General features: G+C 42.7%; 1 protein-coding gene across 2 annotated transcripts in view; it reads right to left on the bottom strand.

Annotated features, from left to right (window-relative positions):
• Window positions 1-408: 408 nt before the first annotated feature.
• The window catches only part of gclc (glutamate-cysteine ligase, catalytic subunit), a 56,557-nt gene continuing 39,394 nt past the window's right edge, over window positions 409-17,571 (bottom strand). For both annotated transcript variants that reach the window (XM_084321296.1, XM_084321297.1), the window contains 3 exons: window positions 15,837-15,949; window positions 14,076-14,196; window positions 409-1,174 (listed from right to left, as the gene is read on the bottom strand). In XM_084321296.1, coding sequence (XP_084177422.1) covers window positions 993-1,174; window positions 14,076-14,196; window positions 15,837-15,949 — 416 coding nt within the window. In that variant the 3' untranslated portion in view covers window positions 409-992. The remainder of the gene's footprint in view (window positions 1,175-14,075; window positions 14,197-15,836; window positions 15,950-17,571) is intronic.

Below are 17,571 nucleotides of genomic sequence, written 5' to 3'. Positions count from 1 at the left end.
GATATTGTCCAACTCTTAATTTCCGATACCGATATCAACCGATACCGATATATGCAGGGTTTCCCCCCAAAAACCGAATAATTTCAGGTAATTAACATTACATATCTCTTGTTGTGGAATTAACACAACATTATGCATACTTTTGACAATAAATAAAATCAGAATTTGTTCTTACTTGCTTGTCTGGGTAAATAAAGGTTATAAAATGTATAATTCTTTTTTAAAATTTAAACCATATTTTCCGATATCACATTTTAATGCCGATATCGGCCGATAATATCGGACATCCCTAATTATAATCCATTATGTTTTAAGTAGCCTCATGTGTTGTGGTTCAGTATAATGACAAGACTATAACATACAGAAGAGCCTAATCCAATGCTGTACACAGATTTATTTGAAGCAGCATAGCATTCCAAACATTTCAGCCTCCCCTGCACTTCAATGGAATTACTACGTTCAAGTTCCTACTACACACAGCAAATCAAACCTCTTAAATGCAAAAACAAAAACAAACAAACAGAAATCTTTAAAACACAGACACACCGTCGTTCACATCGCAACGAAAATAACCATGTTAATGTTTTGTAGTGGGAAGAACAGTATTTACAGAGATTAAACGCAAACTATTGTACAGCTACATTTACATTCTCACACAGATTGGCTCAACTTTACCTTTGACAGAGGGAAAAATATATACACTTCCGATTCGCTATTATTACACACGTTTTTGCATGTCTTCACCCTATTAAAATAACTTTGTGATCATAAAAATCTGATACAGTATGTACAGCTTTGATGCAGACGTGTCCCGTCATGATGCACGCATGCTTCTCTGTAATCTCTTAAAATTCTTAATTTTCTTTTCTTTTTCTTTTAAACTTATTTTTGGACACCTTTTTATGTCCAGCCACTTATTATTTGGTCTTTCTTTACATGCCAACATGTATTACATAGTTAACAACACGCGTCGTTTCCCGACGTTCGGGAGCTCATTTGAATCGGTTGACGGGTTCTCCGATGAGTTCCGGGCATCGCTCCTCTCCTTTGGCGATGCGGTCGCACCTCCGCAGCAGGTCGTAGTTCATCTGGTCGGTGATGACGCTGTCTTGTTTATACTCGGGGTGCTCCGCCACAAACTCCCTCATCCACTTAGCCATGGTCATCAACTCACCTGTTTCAGAACCAGGGAAAAAAACGAATCAATTACCCTCACAACACAATTATGCCTCACATTCACTCAGACATTCACACACCGACGGCAGAGCCATGCAAGGTGCCAACCTTGAGAGCCAGTTAGGGGTTAAGTGTCTTGCTCAAGGCACTTTAACACGCTGCCTGCCGGAAGAAGCTGGAATCGAACCAGGAACCTTCTTATTACCAGACGAGTGCTCTACATCCTGAGCCACTGTCACCCCCCTAATTATGCGTTTTCCATGTACAGTAAGGTATGAGGAGGATGAGGCACGACATCTGGGTTAAAAACATTCTATTATGTTTTATTACAATCTAAAACATGGGTGATGTCACAGTCTCAATTAGAGAGCACCTGTCAGTCTCAATTAGAGAGCACCTGTCAGTCTTAATTAGAGAGCACCTGTCAGTCTCAATTAGAGAGCACCTGTCAGTCTTAATTAGAGAGCACCTGTCAGTCTTAATTAGAGAGCACCTGTCAGTCTTAATTAGAGAGCACCTGTCAGTCTTAATTAGAGAGCACCTGTCACAGTCCCAATTAGAGAGCACCTGTCCGTCTTAATTAGAGAGCACCTGTCAGTCTCAATTAGAGAGCACCTGTCAGTCTTAATTAGAGAGCACCTGTCAGTCTTAATTAGAGAGCACCTGTCACAGTCTCAATTAGAGAGCACCTGTCAGTCTCAATTAGAGAGCACCTGTCAGTCTTAATTAGAGAGCACCTGTCAGTCTTAATTAGAGAGCACCTGTCACAGTCCCAATTAGAGAGCACCTGTCAGTCTTAATTAGAGAGCACCTGTCAGTCTTAATTAGAGAGCACCTGTCAGTCTTAATTAGAGAGCACCTGTCAGTCTTAATTAGAGAGCACCTGTCACAGTCTCAATTAGAGAGCACCTGTCAGTCTTAATTAGAGAGCACCTGTCAGTCTTAATTAGAGAGCACCTGTCAGTCTTAATTAGAGAGCACCTGTCAGTCTTAATTAGAGAGCACCTGTCAGTCTTAATTAGAGAGCACCTGTCAGTCCCAATTAGAGAGCACCTGTCAGTCTCAATTAGAGAGCACCTGTCAGTCTCAATTAGAGAGCACCTGTCAGTCTTAATTAGAGAGCACCTGTGAGTCTTAATTAGAGAGCACCTGTCAGTCTTAATTAGAGAGCACCTGTCAGTCTTAATTAGAGAGCACCTGTCACAGTCCCAATTAGAGAGCACCTGTCAGTCTTAATTAGAGAGCACCTGTCACAGTCCCAATTAGAGAGCACCTGTCAGTCTTAATTAGAGAGCACCCGTCAGTTTTAATTAGAGAGCACCCGTCAGTCTTAATTAGAGAGCACCTGTTAGTCTTAATTAGAGAGCACCTGTCAGTCTTAATTAGAGAGCACCTGTCAGTCTTAATTAGAGAGCACCTGTCAGTCTTAATTAGAGAGCACCTGTCAGTCCCAATTAGAGAGCACCTGTCAGTCTTAATTAGAGAGCACCTGTGAGTCTTAATTAGAGAGCACACGTCAGTCTTAATTAGAGAGCACCTGTCAGTCTTAATTAGAGAGCACCTGTCAGTCCCAATTAGAGAGCACCTGTGAGTCTTAATTAGAGAGCACCTGTCAGTCTTAATTAGAGAGCACCTGTCACAGTCCCAATTAGAGAGCACCTGTCACAGTCTCAATTAGAGAGCACCTGTCAGTCTCAATTAGAGAGCACCTGTCACAGTCCCAATTAGAGAGCACCTGTCAGTCTTAATTAGAGAGCACCTGTTAGTCTCAATTAGAGAGCACCTGTCAGTCTTAATTAGAGAGCACCTGTCAGTCTTAATTAGAGAGCACCTGTTAGTCTCAATTAGAGAACACCTGTCAGTCTTAATTAGAGAGCACCTGTCAGTCTTAATTAGAGAGCACCTGTCAGTCTTAATTAGAGAGCACCTGTCAGTCTTAATTAGAGAGCACCTGTCACAGTCCCAATTAGAGAGCACCTGTCAGTCTTAATTAGAGAGCACCTGTTAGTCTCAATTAGAGAGCACCTGTCAGTCTTAATTAGAGAGCACCTGTCAGTCTTAATTAGAGAGCACCTGTTAGTCTCAATTAGAGAGCACCTGTCAGTCTTAATTAGAGAGCACCTGTCAGTCCCAATTAGAGAGCACCTGTCAGTCTTAATTAGAGAGCACCTGTCACAGTCTCAATTAGAGAGCACCTGTCAGTCCCAATTAGAGAGCACCTGTCAGTCCCAATTAGAGAGCACCCGTCAGTCTCAATTAGAGAGCACCTGTCAGTCCCAATTAGAGAGCACCTGTCACAGTCTCAATTAGAGAGCACCTGTCAGTCTCAATTAGAGAGCACCTGTCAGTCTTAATTAGAGAGCACCTGTCAGTCTTAATTAGAGAGCACCTGTGAGTCTTAATTAGAGAGCACCTGTCACAGTCCCAATTAGAGAGCACCTGTCAGTCCCAATTAGAGAGCACCTGTCACAGTCAATTAGAGAGCACCTGTCACAGTCAATTAGAGAGCACCTGTCAGTCTTAATTAGAGAGCACCTGTCACAGTCTCAATTAGAGAGCACCTGTCAGTCTCAATTAGAGAGCACCTGTCAGTCTTAATTAGAGAGCACCTGTCAGTCAATTAGAGAGCACCTGTCAGTCTTAATTAGAGAGCACCTGTCACAGTCCCAATTAGAGAGCACCTGTCACAGTCTCAATTAGAGAGCACCTGTCAGTCTTAATTAGAGAGCACCTGTCACAGTCCCAATTAGAGAGCACCTGTCACAGTCTCAATTAGAGAGCACCTGTCAGTCTTAATTAGAGAGCACCTGTCACAGTCCCAATTAGAGAGCACCTGTCACAGTCTCAATTAGAGAGCACCTGTCAGTCTTAATTAGAGAGCACCTGTCAGTCTCAATTAGAGAGCACCTGTCAGTCTTAATTAGAGAGCACCTGTCACAGTCCCAATTAGAGAGCACCTGTCACAGTCTCAATTAGAGAGCACCTGTCAGTCTTAATTAGAGAGCACCTGTCAGTCTCAATTAGAGAGCACCTGTCAGTCTCAATTAGAGAGCACCTGTCAGTCTCAATTAGAGAGCACCTGTCAGTCTTAATTAGAGAGCACCTGTCACAGTCAATTAGAGAGCACCTGTCAGTCTTAATTAGAGAGCACCTGTCACAGTCCCAATTAGAGAGCACCTGTCACAGTCTCAATTAGAGAGCACCTGTCAGTCTTAATTAGAGAGCACCTGTCAGTCTCAATTAGAGAGCACCTGTCAGTCTTAATTAAAGAGCACCTGTCAGTCCCAATTAGAGAGCACCTGTCAGTCTTAATTAGAGAGCACATGTCAGTCTTAATTAGAGAGCACCTGTCAGTCTTAATTAGAGAGCACCTGTCAGTCTCAATTAGAGAGCACCTGTCAGTCTTAATTAGAGAGCACCTGTCACAGTCCCAATTAGAGAGCACCTGTCAGTCTCAATTAGAGAGCACCTGTCAGTCTTAATTAGAGAGCACCTGTCAGTCTTAATTAGAGAGCACCTGTCAGTCCCAATTAGAGAGCACCTGTCAGTCTTAATTAGAGAGCACCTGTCAGTCTCAATTAGAGAGCACCTGTCAGTCTTAATTAGAGAGCACCTGTCAGTCCCAATTAGAGAGCACCTGTCACAGTCCCAATTAGAGAGCACCTGTCAGTCTTAATTAGAGAGCACCTGTCAGTCTAAATTAGAGAGCACCTGCCAGTCCCAATTAGAGAGCACCTGTCAGTCTCAATTAGAGAGCACCTGTCAGTCTCAATTAGAGAGCACCCGTCAGTCTCAATTAGAGAGCACCTGTCAGTCTCAATTAGAGAGCACCTGTCAGTCTTAATTAGAGAGCACCTGTCACAGTCCCAATTAGAGAGCACCTGTCAGTCTCAATTAGAGAGCACCTGTCAGTCTCAATTAGAGAGCACCTGTCACAGTCCCAATTAGAGAGCACCTGTCAGTCTTAATTAGAGAGCACCTGTCAGTCTCAATTAGAGAGCACCTGCCAGTCCCAATTAGAGAGCACCTGTCAGTCTCAATTAGAGAGCACCTGTCAGTCTTAATTAGAGAGCACCTGTCACAGTCCCAATTAGAGAGCACCTGTCAGTCTTAATTAGAGAGCACCTGTCACAGTCCCAATTAGAGAGCACCTGTCAGTCTTAATTAGAGAGCACCCGTCAGTTTTAATTAGAGAGCACCCGTCAGTCTTAATTAGAGAGCACCTGTTAGTCTTAATTAGAGAGCACCTGTCAGTCTTAATTAGAGAGCACCTGTCAGTCTTAATTAGAGAGCACCTGTCAGTCTTAATTAGAGAGCACCTGTCAGTCCCAATTAGAGAGCACCTGTCAGTCTTAATTAGAGAGCACCTGTGAGTCTTAATTAGAGAGCACACGTCAGTCTTAATTAGAGAGCACCTGTCAGTCTTAATTAGAGAGCACCTGTCAGTCCCAATTAGAGAGCACCTGTGAGTCTTAATTAGAGAGCACCTGTCAGTCTTAATTAGAGAGCACCTGTCACAGTCCCAATTAGAGAGCACCTGTCACAGTCTCAATTAGAGAGCACCTGTCAGTCTCAATTAGAGAGCACCTGTCACAGTCCCAATTAGAGAGCACCTGTCAGTCTTAATTAGAGAGCACCTGTTAGTCTCAATTAGAGAGCACCTGTCAGTCTTAATTAGAGAGCACCTGTCAGTCTTAATTAGAGAGCACCTGTTAGTCTCAATTAGAGAACACCTGTCAGTCTTAATTAGAGAGCACCTGTCAGTCTTAATTAGAGAGCACCTGTCAGTCTTAATTAGAGAGCACCTGTCACAGTCCCAATTAGAGAGCACCTGTCAGTCTTAATTAGAGAGCACCTGTTAGTCTCAATTAGAGAGCACCTGTCAGTCTTAATTAGAGAGCACCTGTCAGTCTTAATTAGAGAGCACCTGTTAGTCTCAATTAGAGAGCACCTGTCAGTCTTAATTAGAGAGCACCTGTCAGTCCCAATTAGAGAGCACCTGTCAGTCTTAATTAGAGAGCACCTGTCACAGTCTCAATTAGAGAGCACCTGTCAGTCCCAATTAGAGAGCACCTGTCAGTCCCAATTAGAGAGCACCCGTCAGTCTCAATTAGAGAGCACCTGTCAGTCCCAATTAGAGAGCACCTGTCACAGTCTCAATTAGAGAGCACCTGTCAGTCTCAATTAGAGAGCACCTGTCAGTCTCAATTAGAGAGCACCTGTCAGTCTTAATTAGAGAGCACCTGTCAGTCTTAATTAGAGAGCACCTGTGAGTCTTAATTAGAGAGCACCTGTCACAGTCCCAATTAGAGAGCACCTGTCAGTCCCAATTAGAGAGCACCTGTCACAGTCAATTAGAGAGCACCTGTCACAGTCAATTAGAGAGCACCTGTCAGTCTTAATTAGAGAGCACCTGTCACAGTCTCAATTAGAGAGCACCTGTCAGTCTCAATTAGAGAGCACCTGTCAGTCTTAATTAGAGAGCACCTGTCACAGTCAATTAGAGAGCACCTGTCAGTCTTAATTAGAGAGCACCTGTCACAGTCCCAATTAGAGAGCACCTGTCACAGTCTCAATTAGAGAGCACCTGTCAGTCTTAATTAGAGAGCACCTGTCACAGTCCCAATTAGAGAGCACCTGTCACAGTCTCAATTAGAGAGCACCTGTCAGTCTTAATTAGAGAGCACCTGTCACAGTCCCAATTAGAGAGCACCTGTCACAGTCTCAATTAGAGAGCACCTGTCAGTCTTAATTAGAGAGCACCTGTCAGTCTCAATTAGAGAGCACCTGTCAGTCTTAATTAGAGAGCACCTGTCACAGTCCCAATTAGAGAGCACCTGTCACAGTCTCAATTAGAGAGCACCTGTCAGTCTTAATTAGAGAGCACCTGTCAGTCTCAATTAGAGAGCACCTGTCAGTCTCAATTAGAGAGCACCTGTCAGTCTCAATTAGAGAGCACCTGTCAGTCTTAATTAGAGAGCACCTGTCACAGTCAATTAGAGAGCACCTGTCACAGTCTCAATTAGAGAGCACCTGTCAGTCTCAATTAGAGAGCACCTGTCAGTCTTAATTAGAGAGCACCTGTCACAGTCCCAATTAGAGAGCACCTGTCACAGTCTCAATTAGAGAGCACCTGTCAGTCTTAATTAGAGAGCACCTGTCAGTCTCAATTAGAGAGCACCTGTCAGTCTTAATTAGAGAGCACCTGTCACAGTCCCAATTAGAGAGCACCTGTCACAGTCTCAATTAGAGAGCACCTGTCAGTCTTAATTAGAGAGCACCTGTCAGTCTCAATTAGAGAGCACCTGTCAGTCTCAATTAGAGAGCACCTGTCAGTCTCAATTAGAGAGCACCTGTCAGTCTTAATTAGAGAGCACCTGTCACAGTCAATTAGAGAGCACCTGTCAGTCTTAATTAGAGAGCACCTGTCACAGTCCCAATTAGAGAGCACCTGTCACAGTCTCAATTAGAGAGCACCTGTCAGTCTTAATTAAAGAGCACCTGTCAGTCCCAATTAGAGAGCACCTGTCAGTCTTAATTAGAGAGCACCTGTCAGTCTTAATTAGAGAGCACCTGTCAGTCTTAATTAGAGAGCACCTGTCAGTCTCAATTAGAGAGCACCTGTCAGTCTTAATTAGAGAGCACCTGTCACAGTCCCAATTAGAGAGCACCTGTCAGTCTCAATTAGAGAGCACCTGTCAGTCTTAATTAGAGAGCACCTGTCAGTCTTAATTAGAGAGCACCTGTCAGTCCCAATTAGAGAGCACCTGTCAGTCTTAATTAGAGAGCACCTGTCAGTCTCAATTAGAGAGCACCTGTCAGTCTTAATTAGAGAGCACCTGTCAGTCCCAATTAGAGAGCACCTGTCACAGTCCCAATTAGAGAGCACCTGTCAGTCTTAATTAGAGAGCACCTGTCAGTCTCAATTAGAGAGCACCTGCCAGTCCCAATTAGAGAGCACCTGTCAGTCTCAATTAGAGAGCACCTGTCAGTCTCAATTAGAGAGCACCTGTCAGTCTCAATTAGAGAGCACCTGTCAGTCTCAATTAGAGAGCACCTGTCAGTCTTAATTAGAGAGCACCTGTCACAGTCCCAATTAGAGAGCACCTGTCAGTCTCAATTAGAGAGCACCTGTCAGTCTCAATTAGAGAGCACCTGTCACAGTCCCAATTAGAGAGCACCTGTCAGTCTTAATTAGAGAGCACCTGTCAGTCTCAATTAGAGAGCACCTGCCAGTCCCAATTAGAGAGCACCTGTCAGTCTCAATTAGAGAGCACCTGTCAGTCTCAATTAGAGAGCACCTGTCAGTCTCAATTAGAGAGCACCTGTCAGTCTCAATTAGAGAGCACCTGTCAGTCTTAATTAGAGAGCACCTGTCACAGTCCCAATTAGAGAGCACCTGTCAGTCTCAATTAGAGAGCACCTGTCAGTCTTAATTAGAGAGCACCTGTCAGTCCCAATTAGAGAGCACCTGTCAGTCTTAATTAGAGAGCACCTGTCAGTCTCAATTAGAGAGCACCTGTCAGTCTTAATTAGAGAGCACCTGTCAGTCCCAATTAGAGAGCACCTGTCACAGTCCCAATTAGAGAGCACCTGTCAGTCTTAATTAGAGAGCACCTGTCAGTCTCAATTAGAGAGCACCTGTCAGTCCCAATTAGAGAGCACCGGTCAGTCTCAATTAGAGAGCACCTGTCACAGTCCCAATTAGAGAGCACCTGTCAGTCTTAATTAGAGAGCACCTGTCAGTCTCAATTAGAGAGCACCTGTGAGTCTTAATTAGAGAGCACCTGTCAGTCTCAATTAGAGAGCACCTGTGAGTCTTAATTAGAGAGCACCTGTCAGTCTCAATTAGAGAGCACCTGTCAGTCCCAATTAGAGCACCTGTCAGTCTCAATTAGAGAGCACCTGTGAGTCTTAATTAGAGAGCACCTGTCAGTCTCAATTAGAGAGCACCTGTCACAGTCTCAATTAGAGAGCACCTGTCAGTCTCAATTAGAGAGCACCTGTCAGTCGCAATTAGAGAGCACCTGTCAGTCTTAATTAGAGAGCACCTGTCAGTCTTAATTAGAGAGCACCTGTCACAGTCCCAATTAGAGAGCACCTGTCACAGTCCCAATTAGAGAGCACCTGTCAGTCTTAATTAGAGAGCACCTGTCAGTCTCAATTAAAGAGCACCTGTCAGTCTTAATTAGAGAGCACCCGTCAGTTTTAATTAGAGAGCACCTGTCAGTCCCAATTAGAGAGCACCTGTCACAGTCCCAATTAGAGAGCACCCGTCACAGTCCCAATTAGAGAGCACCTGTCAGTCTTAATTAGAGAGCACCTGTGAGTCTTAATTAGAGAGCACCTGTCAGTCTTAATTAGAGAGCACCTGTCAGTCTTAATTAGAGAGCACCTGTCACAGTCCCAATTAGAGAGCACCTGTCAGTCTTAATTAGAGAGCACCTGTCAGTCTTAATTAGAGAGCACCTGTCAGTCTTAATTAGAGAGCACCTGTGCAGATCCAGAGTGGGAGGTGCTGCTGGTCATACAGTGAAAAAAAAATCCAATCATCAAGAATTCAACGTTCTTCTAGAGATTCACACATATAGGAAATAGTGGGGCAGCTTAGCTGAGGAATTGTGCACTTTGTGATAAAAGCGTCAAACTTGGTACATAATGTAGCTTATTATATTTAGAAGAAATCTGGATATTGGGCCACTGCAAATTCGCCCCTACTGGCCATGGCAGGCATCACCGTTATTAGATCGCTTTTACAGGGGCTGTGCAGCGTTATTTTTTTCCGTAGCCGCATTTCTCGGAGACACTCTCTGATTGGCCACTGACTGACGCTCTCTGATTGGCCACTGACATGTTTGCCCAATCCGTGACGAGCTGTGTCTTTGCCCATTTCCACGTCGAACAGCCTGCAAACTACCTGGCGTTCTATCGCCATGCTCTAAGACAAACTCTAACCTTAACCAACTTCGAAAGAGTGCCTAAGCTTAACCGTCGAAAGAACTTGCCGTCACGCTCTAAGACAAACTCTAACCTTAACCAACTTCGAAAGAGTGCCTAAGCTTAACCAGTGTAGAAACAGGTGTCGGCCAATCAGAGAGCGTCTCAGAGAAATATCAGCCACTGTGGAAAGGCAGATGGGAATGTTACCTTTCCAGAGATACCAATATTATTATTTTAGTCCAAATAGAACGAGAGATATGCCATTTTACATATTGAATGTCACCAATGCATGTTGAAAAAAAGTTCCCGGTACATTTTTAGACATTCCATGTAAAATGGCATATCTCTGGTTCTATTTGGACTGGAAAGGTAACATTCTCCTCTGTCTTTTCATAACGTTGATGTCATGACCAATAGGGGGCGAATTTGCAGTGGCCCAATATCCAGATTTTTTCTAAATCTTTTAAGCGACATGTGTACCAAATTAGTTGCTTTTATCACAAAATGCACAATTCTGTTGAGAATTGGAGCTAAGCTGCCCCACTAAAAGGACCGCACACTCCTTGAAGAACTGCACATCATGGATTTCAATGATGCCGCTTCATTATCTCCACCAGGCGGTAACCAGGAGAGATCATGCATTTGGTTGCGTTTCTGATCATGCAGCTAAACTACAGGGCCGATTTGGATGAAACGTTGCACATAGGCTGACGGCAGGCCAAGGACCGTAATCCTCAAATATTATTAAAAAAGCCTTTCAAAGTTAACCGTTATTAACGTGTTAACGCACAATTATTTTAACGCCACTATTTTCTTTAACGCACGATTAAAGTCGGGTTTCGCCGCCAGCGGTTGAGCACCATACCCGAGATTTCTCAGGTTTTGATCCGTTGATATTTTTCCTTTGATCCCCGTTCTAGACACTCGGCTGGAGCTCCCTGGGTCTCCCTTGCACCGCTGCCTACGTTAAAAATTGCAATGGCGATCGAATCCTGCCAGAGTTCTGTAAGAACTCCTTCCCCTCAAGAGGACAGAGCAATCGCTCTGAGATTTTATCGCCTCAAACCTATTTCCTGTATACACGAGTATACACATATACACGAGTGATCGCGATGGCGATGGGATCACTGGGATTATTCTTTTTGGAGTATCTTCTGGCTACGGTAAGGTCTATTCTATGTCTATTTTACCGAACCTGAAACATGTTTTTGTACCGATCAGTGTCGTATTTTACCGGACATAAAACATGCTTGATGATTTTGTGAAGAACCATAATATATATGGTATATATACCTTTGATTTGGAAGTATTTGGGGTTTCAGGCGAGCAACCCGAACTATTTGGGCATATTGCATATAATGCGTCATATCTTGCGATCTATGAAAAAGACTGGATTATTTTGGAAAGGGGCGATGTTTAGCGTGTAATAGTGCACAAACTACAGTATGTAGAAATGAACTGGTTAGTCAGTGATGGACTATGAACAATGCCTGTCAAATGAGCCATACTATTGTCTCCATAGCTATAATACAGAACACACGATGGGTCTGCAAACATCGCTAAAATGGTTAATAACGCTGGCGCCATTGAGTAAAGATGGGAAAAGAGCGTGGCGGTCAATGAGTTAACGTTAAAAAAATAAAAAATAAAAAATAATTTTTATATACTTTTTTCTTTTTTTTACTAGACTTCACTCCGGGGTATTATTGATACTATGTTTGTTTCTGACTAAAAATGTGTGTGTGTGTGTGTGCGTGTGTGTGTGTGTGCGTGTGTGTGTGTGTGTGAGAGAGGGTGAGGCGGGGGTGAGTCATCAGCCCTTGTGTGGGTGAATGTAACAAGTTCCTAACGTTTTCTTTCCCCTATTATTTCATGCACACTTTATTCATTGTTTTAAATTATTATTTTCTTTTAAGTTACTTTGTGCATCACCGTTTTGAATTTGATGCAAATTTGCAATGCATGAGGGTCATCCTTTTGTGTTAAATGGCTGCATAAAGCAAGCATTTGTTGACTCTCATGTTGATAAGAGTATTAAAACGTATTAAAAAAAAATATCTGTTTAAGGTAGATTTAGAACAGATAAAAAAATATGCGATTAATTTGCGATTAATCGCGAGTTATCTATGGACAATCATGCGATTAATCAGATTAAATATTTTAATCGATTGACAGCCTTAGTTTGAATACATTTTCATCACTGTCCATTGAAATATTAACTATAGTAGTTAGCTATTATATTAACTATAAAGTTACACCTTTTGCACACCAGGGGGCTCGCACCTGTGCACAACATGCCATAGTGAACCTGTATTTAAATGTTTAGGGTTAACTTGTGGAACAATGCTGATATACATTTAAGAATAAGTCATTTGCTTTTCAAGAAAATGGTTTGTATAGGTGATTTTGAGGGTTATTTTTATTTAGTTACACTTTTATTTTTTTTTACATTTTAAAGTTAAATGCATCAATCTGGTGCACTTTGAGAGCAAAATAAAGAGGCTAGATCTATGATGAACTTTGTGCTCAAAACACAAAATCGACTAGACTGCAGTCGCATACATTTGAGCCATCAAAGAAATGAAGCAAAAGTGGTTACCTGTGTTGAACTGGTTTATTCTTTAGAAAAAAAATATATATACCAGTATATATACTGGATTACTATTACGACTACTACCACTGCCAATACTACTGATACATCCCTATTGGCAAACTTTATATTTATAAAAAAAAAAAAAAAAAAAAAAAAAATCCGGGCCGCCCACAGTCTAGGTAATTACTGGGAAACACTGATATTGTATTGTGTGTGATGACTAGGGATGGGTACCGAATCAGGTACTTTTAAGGGTACCGACCGAATCACGTCGGTACTACCGAGTACCGATTCACGTGAGATCCGCCGGTGCCACATTTCGGTACTGTAAAAAAGGTCAGATGACGTCAACGTTTCGTTTACCGGGAAACGAAACCTATGAAGTGTGCCACGTTCACACGCACAATACACGCTTACCTAGGATTTGACTTGATTCAACAACAAAGCAGTCGGGGCAATGGCAAGCCGAAAACGGTCGCAAGTGTTGTTACACTTTACAAAGCTAGATGCAGACAACGCTCGCTGCAATATTATATATATATTAACAAATTGTTCTGAATAAATAATAATGATAATAAATTATTGGAAGTTTTGATTTTTTTTGTTTTGTTTTTACAACTGAGGTAGGTTTTTTTTACCCAGGGTAGGTTCGCTGAGCACAGATGCTCTTTTTCAGGAACGCCCTGCTTCACATTCACACAGTTCCATTCACACCTGGGAGCTGCCCAGTACAACCACAGTTGACACCATTGGCCACTGAGCAACTCCACTGGAGCAGTTGATTCAAGCCATGTCACATAGTTCAAGTTTGAAATTATTCTTTCTGTTTTGCTCCTGAGAGTGCTAGATACTGTACTGTACTGGTAATATTATTTATTTGTGTTAACTTCTGAATAAAACAACTTATTAAACACAAGTACATCTTATTGAACATTATTTTGATATTTCATTACCAATTATCATAGCAAAACAGCTTTTTCAAACAGTCTGTAATGCATTTTGGAAACGGGAGATGGGCTCATGGTGTAATGGGCCACCTGGCCTGAGAAACATAAGGAGGAAAGAAAAAGTAAGTACTTACTTCTGGTCATTATTTGGGTAGAACACATATTTTGAATGCCTTCGGCAGGTTTTTTTTTATCTAGATTAATCTAGATTAAATCCAGGATTGCAGATGGATTAATCTAGATTAAAAAAATTAATCTATGCCCACCTCTAATTTATATATATAGTTAAATCAATATTGTGCTGTCAGAACAGTCTTATGTTACATCAATATTGTTCTGTCAGAACAGTCTTATGTTACATCAATATGGTGCTGAATCGTTTGCAGAATCTACTGTTCTTTGTGCAGTGGATAGTTTACCTGAGGCGCGTTTCTTGATGAGTTTCAAGTAGTTCAGAATGGTGCACCTTGTGTCGACGTCCACCTCCATGTTTTCCAGGTAGCAGTTAAGGATTGGGATGAGGCCTTGGAAAACTCCCTCCTAGTGGTTTAAAAGAAAGTTTGGGTTTTAAAAAGGTCTCAATGACGTTGTGAATTTGAGACTTCTTTTTCTTCACATGGCACTCGTCAGGTTGTGAGAGAAGAAATATTCTCCATTGGCTTCAGTTCACAGAGAGAAAACAGGGTTCCTCTTTAAATGAATGGGAACTGCTTGCCATAAGCTAGCTCAGTAGTTTGTGGCTAGCGGTAACCATTGGTTTCAATGAGAGAACGAGAAGTGAAGAAAAGAATACAATACAATTCAATATCTTAAAGGTGATGCTTCAACCTGACACACACACAAGCTAGCTCTCCACTGGCACAAATAGCTTTGCAGCGAAAATAGTCAATGTGACTTACCATGGTGGTTTGTGGATAGTCAAGTTTCAAGTTTTGTTTTATCTGTCACATATAGAGAAATACTTGGTTCTGTATGACCCTCCTGAGATTGTGCTTCATACAGTAAATGAGTAAAAGACCAAACACTATACAAAATACAAAACTAAAATGTACAAAATGCTAAATGCAAAAATGAGGTGGAAGAGGTAATGCAAATGTGTAAGAATAAATGGATAAAATACGGTGTAATGTTTTAAAAAGTGTTTAACTCATTCAGCGCCAGGGATTAGTCTTGGCCTTGTATCTAACGTGACAGGTGTCCATTACATATTTTCACTGTGGGTCACTATGTTTGGAGAGCTATATCTATATTCTATATTATAGCTATGGGGACAATACTATAGTCTTTTGACAGTGACTTTCTTCCGTCCAAGATGCAAAAAAGAGAAAAAAATGTGGGGAATATAAGTATAATTTCAGAGTGATCCGGGATAATTCCTGGGAAGCGAGTTATAGGGCGCAACGTGAATTCTACTATAAGCGCTGGCGTTTCTTGCCTGGACACGCTACTATTTCCAAATCATGTGTGTCGTGTTGAACAGCTGGATGGATATGAAAACATTGTTGGATCAAGCTGAAATTGATGTCAGATAGTCTTTACCTGTGGTCGGCGGTATTCCAAAAGAATATTCCAATTGTCTGATCGCGATTTCCACTGGTGTCCATCTGGCCCCGGACATAATTTGGCACAACTTATGGATCGAGTGTGCCAGATGTGTTTCGAAGTGGTCGGATGAAGCGACTTACTCGGCTCCGTCTAAATATAGCGCCCGGAGACATTTGAGTGTAACACAGCTTTAGATATAAGGTTTGAAAGGGTGGGCGACACTGCCATCTGCCAGGATGCGGCCGGTATTGCACTTTGGCGATCTCAAAATCCTTTCCTATGGCGACACCGAGGTCAGTGGATGAATAATGAATAAAAATATAGAATAAAAGAAAAAACTACCAAAACCCGAGATATCTCGGGTCTGGCAGCCAACGCATGGCGAGTTAACACGAGATATCTCGGGTCTGGCAATTAAAGAGTTAAAAGTGAATGTTTAAAGTGAATCTCTCATCCAGTCATTCCTGGTGCTGTAATCGCATTAAACTTAAATATAGGAAAAATATGATTTCTCTGTTTATCTGTAGACCAAGGCAACAGGCCGTCAATGTGCGCACAGGGCCTTTATTTTTAAGTTTAGCTCCATGTGTGCAACACTGATTTACAGTGTGCGTCTGGCAGTGTGTGTCAAGCACCTTTCCGTTGATGATGGTGTCGATGCTCATCAGCGTGAACTCCTCGCTGGCGCCGCTGTCCATCTCCAAACCGTTCTGAGCAGCCGAGGTGCCGTCAAGCCCTGGGTTGCAGCCTAGAGGTGGACAAGGTAGACAGACATTGGTTTAACAAGAGTAAGACAAGAAGATAAATGCCAGTTTCCCCTCTGTGCGTTCAGTAGAAAGCTATCTGGCTGCAAGCTAGCTTAGCACAAATTAATGGAAGCGGATACGGATCGGCTAGCCTAGCTGTTGGCCAAAAACACCTCTCACGGATTTTTAAGCTAGGCTAGCTGATCCGTATGCGCTTCCATTCATTTGTGCTAAGCTAGGCTAGCTTGCAGTTGGATATCTTTCCACTGAACACACAAAGACGAAATTGGTATCCATCTTCTTATCCGACTCTAGAGAAGACAGTAAGCGCATTTCCCATAATGTTGTTCCTTTAACCTGTTGTTCCTTTAACCTTTAACCTCTGGTAATGGCCGACTTCCGGAGAGTCAGCATTGCCTTGGCTCGGGCTGATCGCTATACTAACTCGTTTGGCTGAGTTATGGGGAGGGGAGCCGTGGGTGGGTCCTGGGCATTGTGGACAGCGACCCCTACAGTTCGGTCGGGGCGCCTGCACAGCGAGGGTAGGATCTGGTGAGAGGTAGTGTGACCTTCCACACGTTACACTCTCCCGGTGAGAATCTGCGCGGCCAGGCTGGCTGCCGGCTGGCTGCACATGTGTCGGAGGAAAGCATGTGACAGTCTCCGGCCTCTCGGACCAACAGTAGGGGAAAGTGCGCAACAACCAGGAAGGGGGTTGGGAATTGGCATAACGACTAACAGTGGGATGGGAGAAAAATCGGAAAAAGAAGGAGGGGGGAACAGACAAAAAAAAGAAGAAAAAAAACTCTGGTAATGGCGATAAGAAAAAATTAGACTGATATGGTCCTTTAATTATTACGGTTACTTTAATTCTTGTGTGTCTTTTAGCAGTTACGGGACATTTCCATCTGTGGCAGACAAAACCTAACTGCTGAATTGACATAATATGGGAAACACTGAGCTAATATATTCCTAATCTGAGAAACCCAGAAACTCTCATGGAGAATTTCACAGGATGGGACAGTATACCCACTCCATGTACAGGAAGGAAAGCTTTAAGGGGGGGGCGGGTCTTAGCTACTAAAAACCTGAAATGTGAAATATAGGGGCGCAGCACCAGCATCATGTGTTGTTTTTGAAAGCTTGGGGCCAGCTTAGAAACAGATGCATCATTGTCTAATACATGAGACCAGTCCTCTGTTCCACTGTGTGTGTGTGTGCGTGCGTGTGTGTGTGTGCATGCATGCGTGTGTTTTCAACGTTAAACAATTGTGCAAGACATATACACTGTACTTAAATAAATAACTTATTTGGATTTAATAAATAATTTACCCTTGTATTTGCTATTTTATTTAAATTATGTTTTTAAGTTGCAGGAAATTACAGCAAATGACTTCTTTATTGCAATTTATTTTGCTTCACGGACAGGGCCCCCCCCCCCTCCGGACCTCCCCCCTAGTTGAGGCACAGCCCCCCTCCAGACCTCCCCCTAGTTGAGGCACAGCGCCCCCCCCCCCTCCGGACCTCCCCCTAGTTGCGACTCAGAACCATCTTGTTTGAAAGTCCTGGGGAAGACTAACATCTTCCAAATACACTTTGGAAATACACTAGAAATAAATGAATT

The sequence above is a fragment of the Notolepis coatsorum genome (assembly GCF_963971535.1).
Source record: "Notolepis coatsorum genome assembly, chromosome: 9".
Taxonomy (NCBI): Eukaryota; Metazoa; Chordata; class Actinopteri; order Aulopiformes; family Paralepididae; genus Notolepis; species Notolepis coatsorum.
The sequence above is the reverse complement of the archived record's forward strand: the minus strand, read 5'-3'. Positions and strand labels throughout refer to the sequence as shown.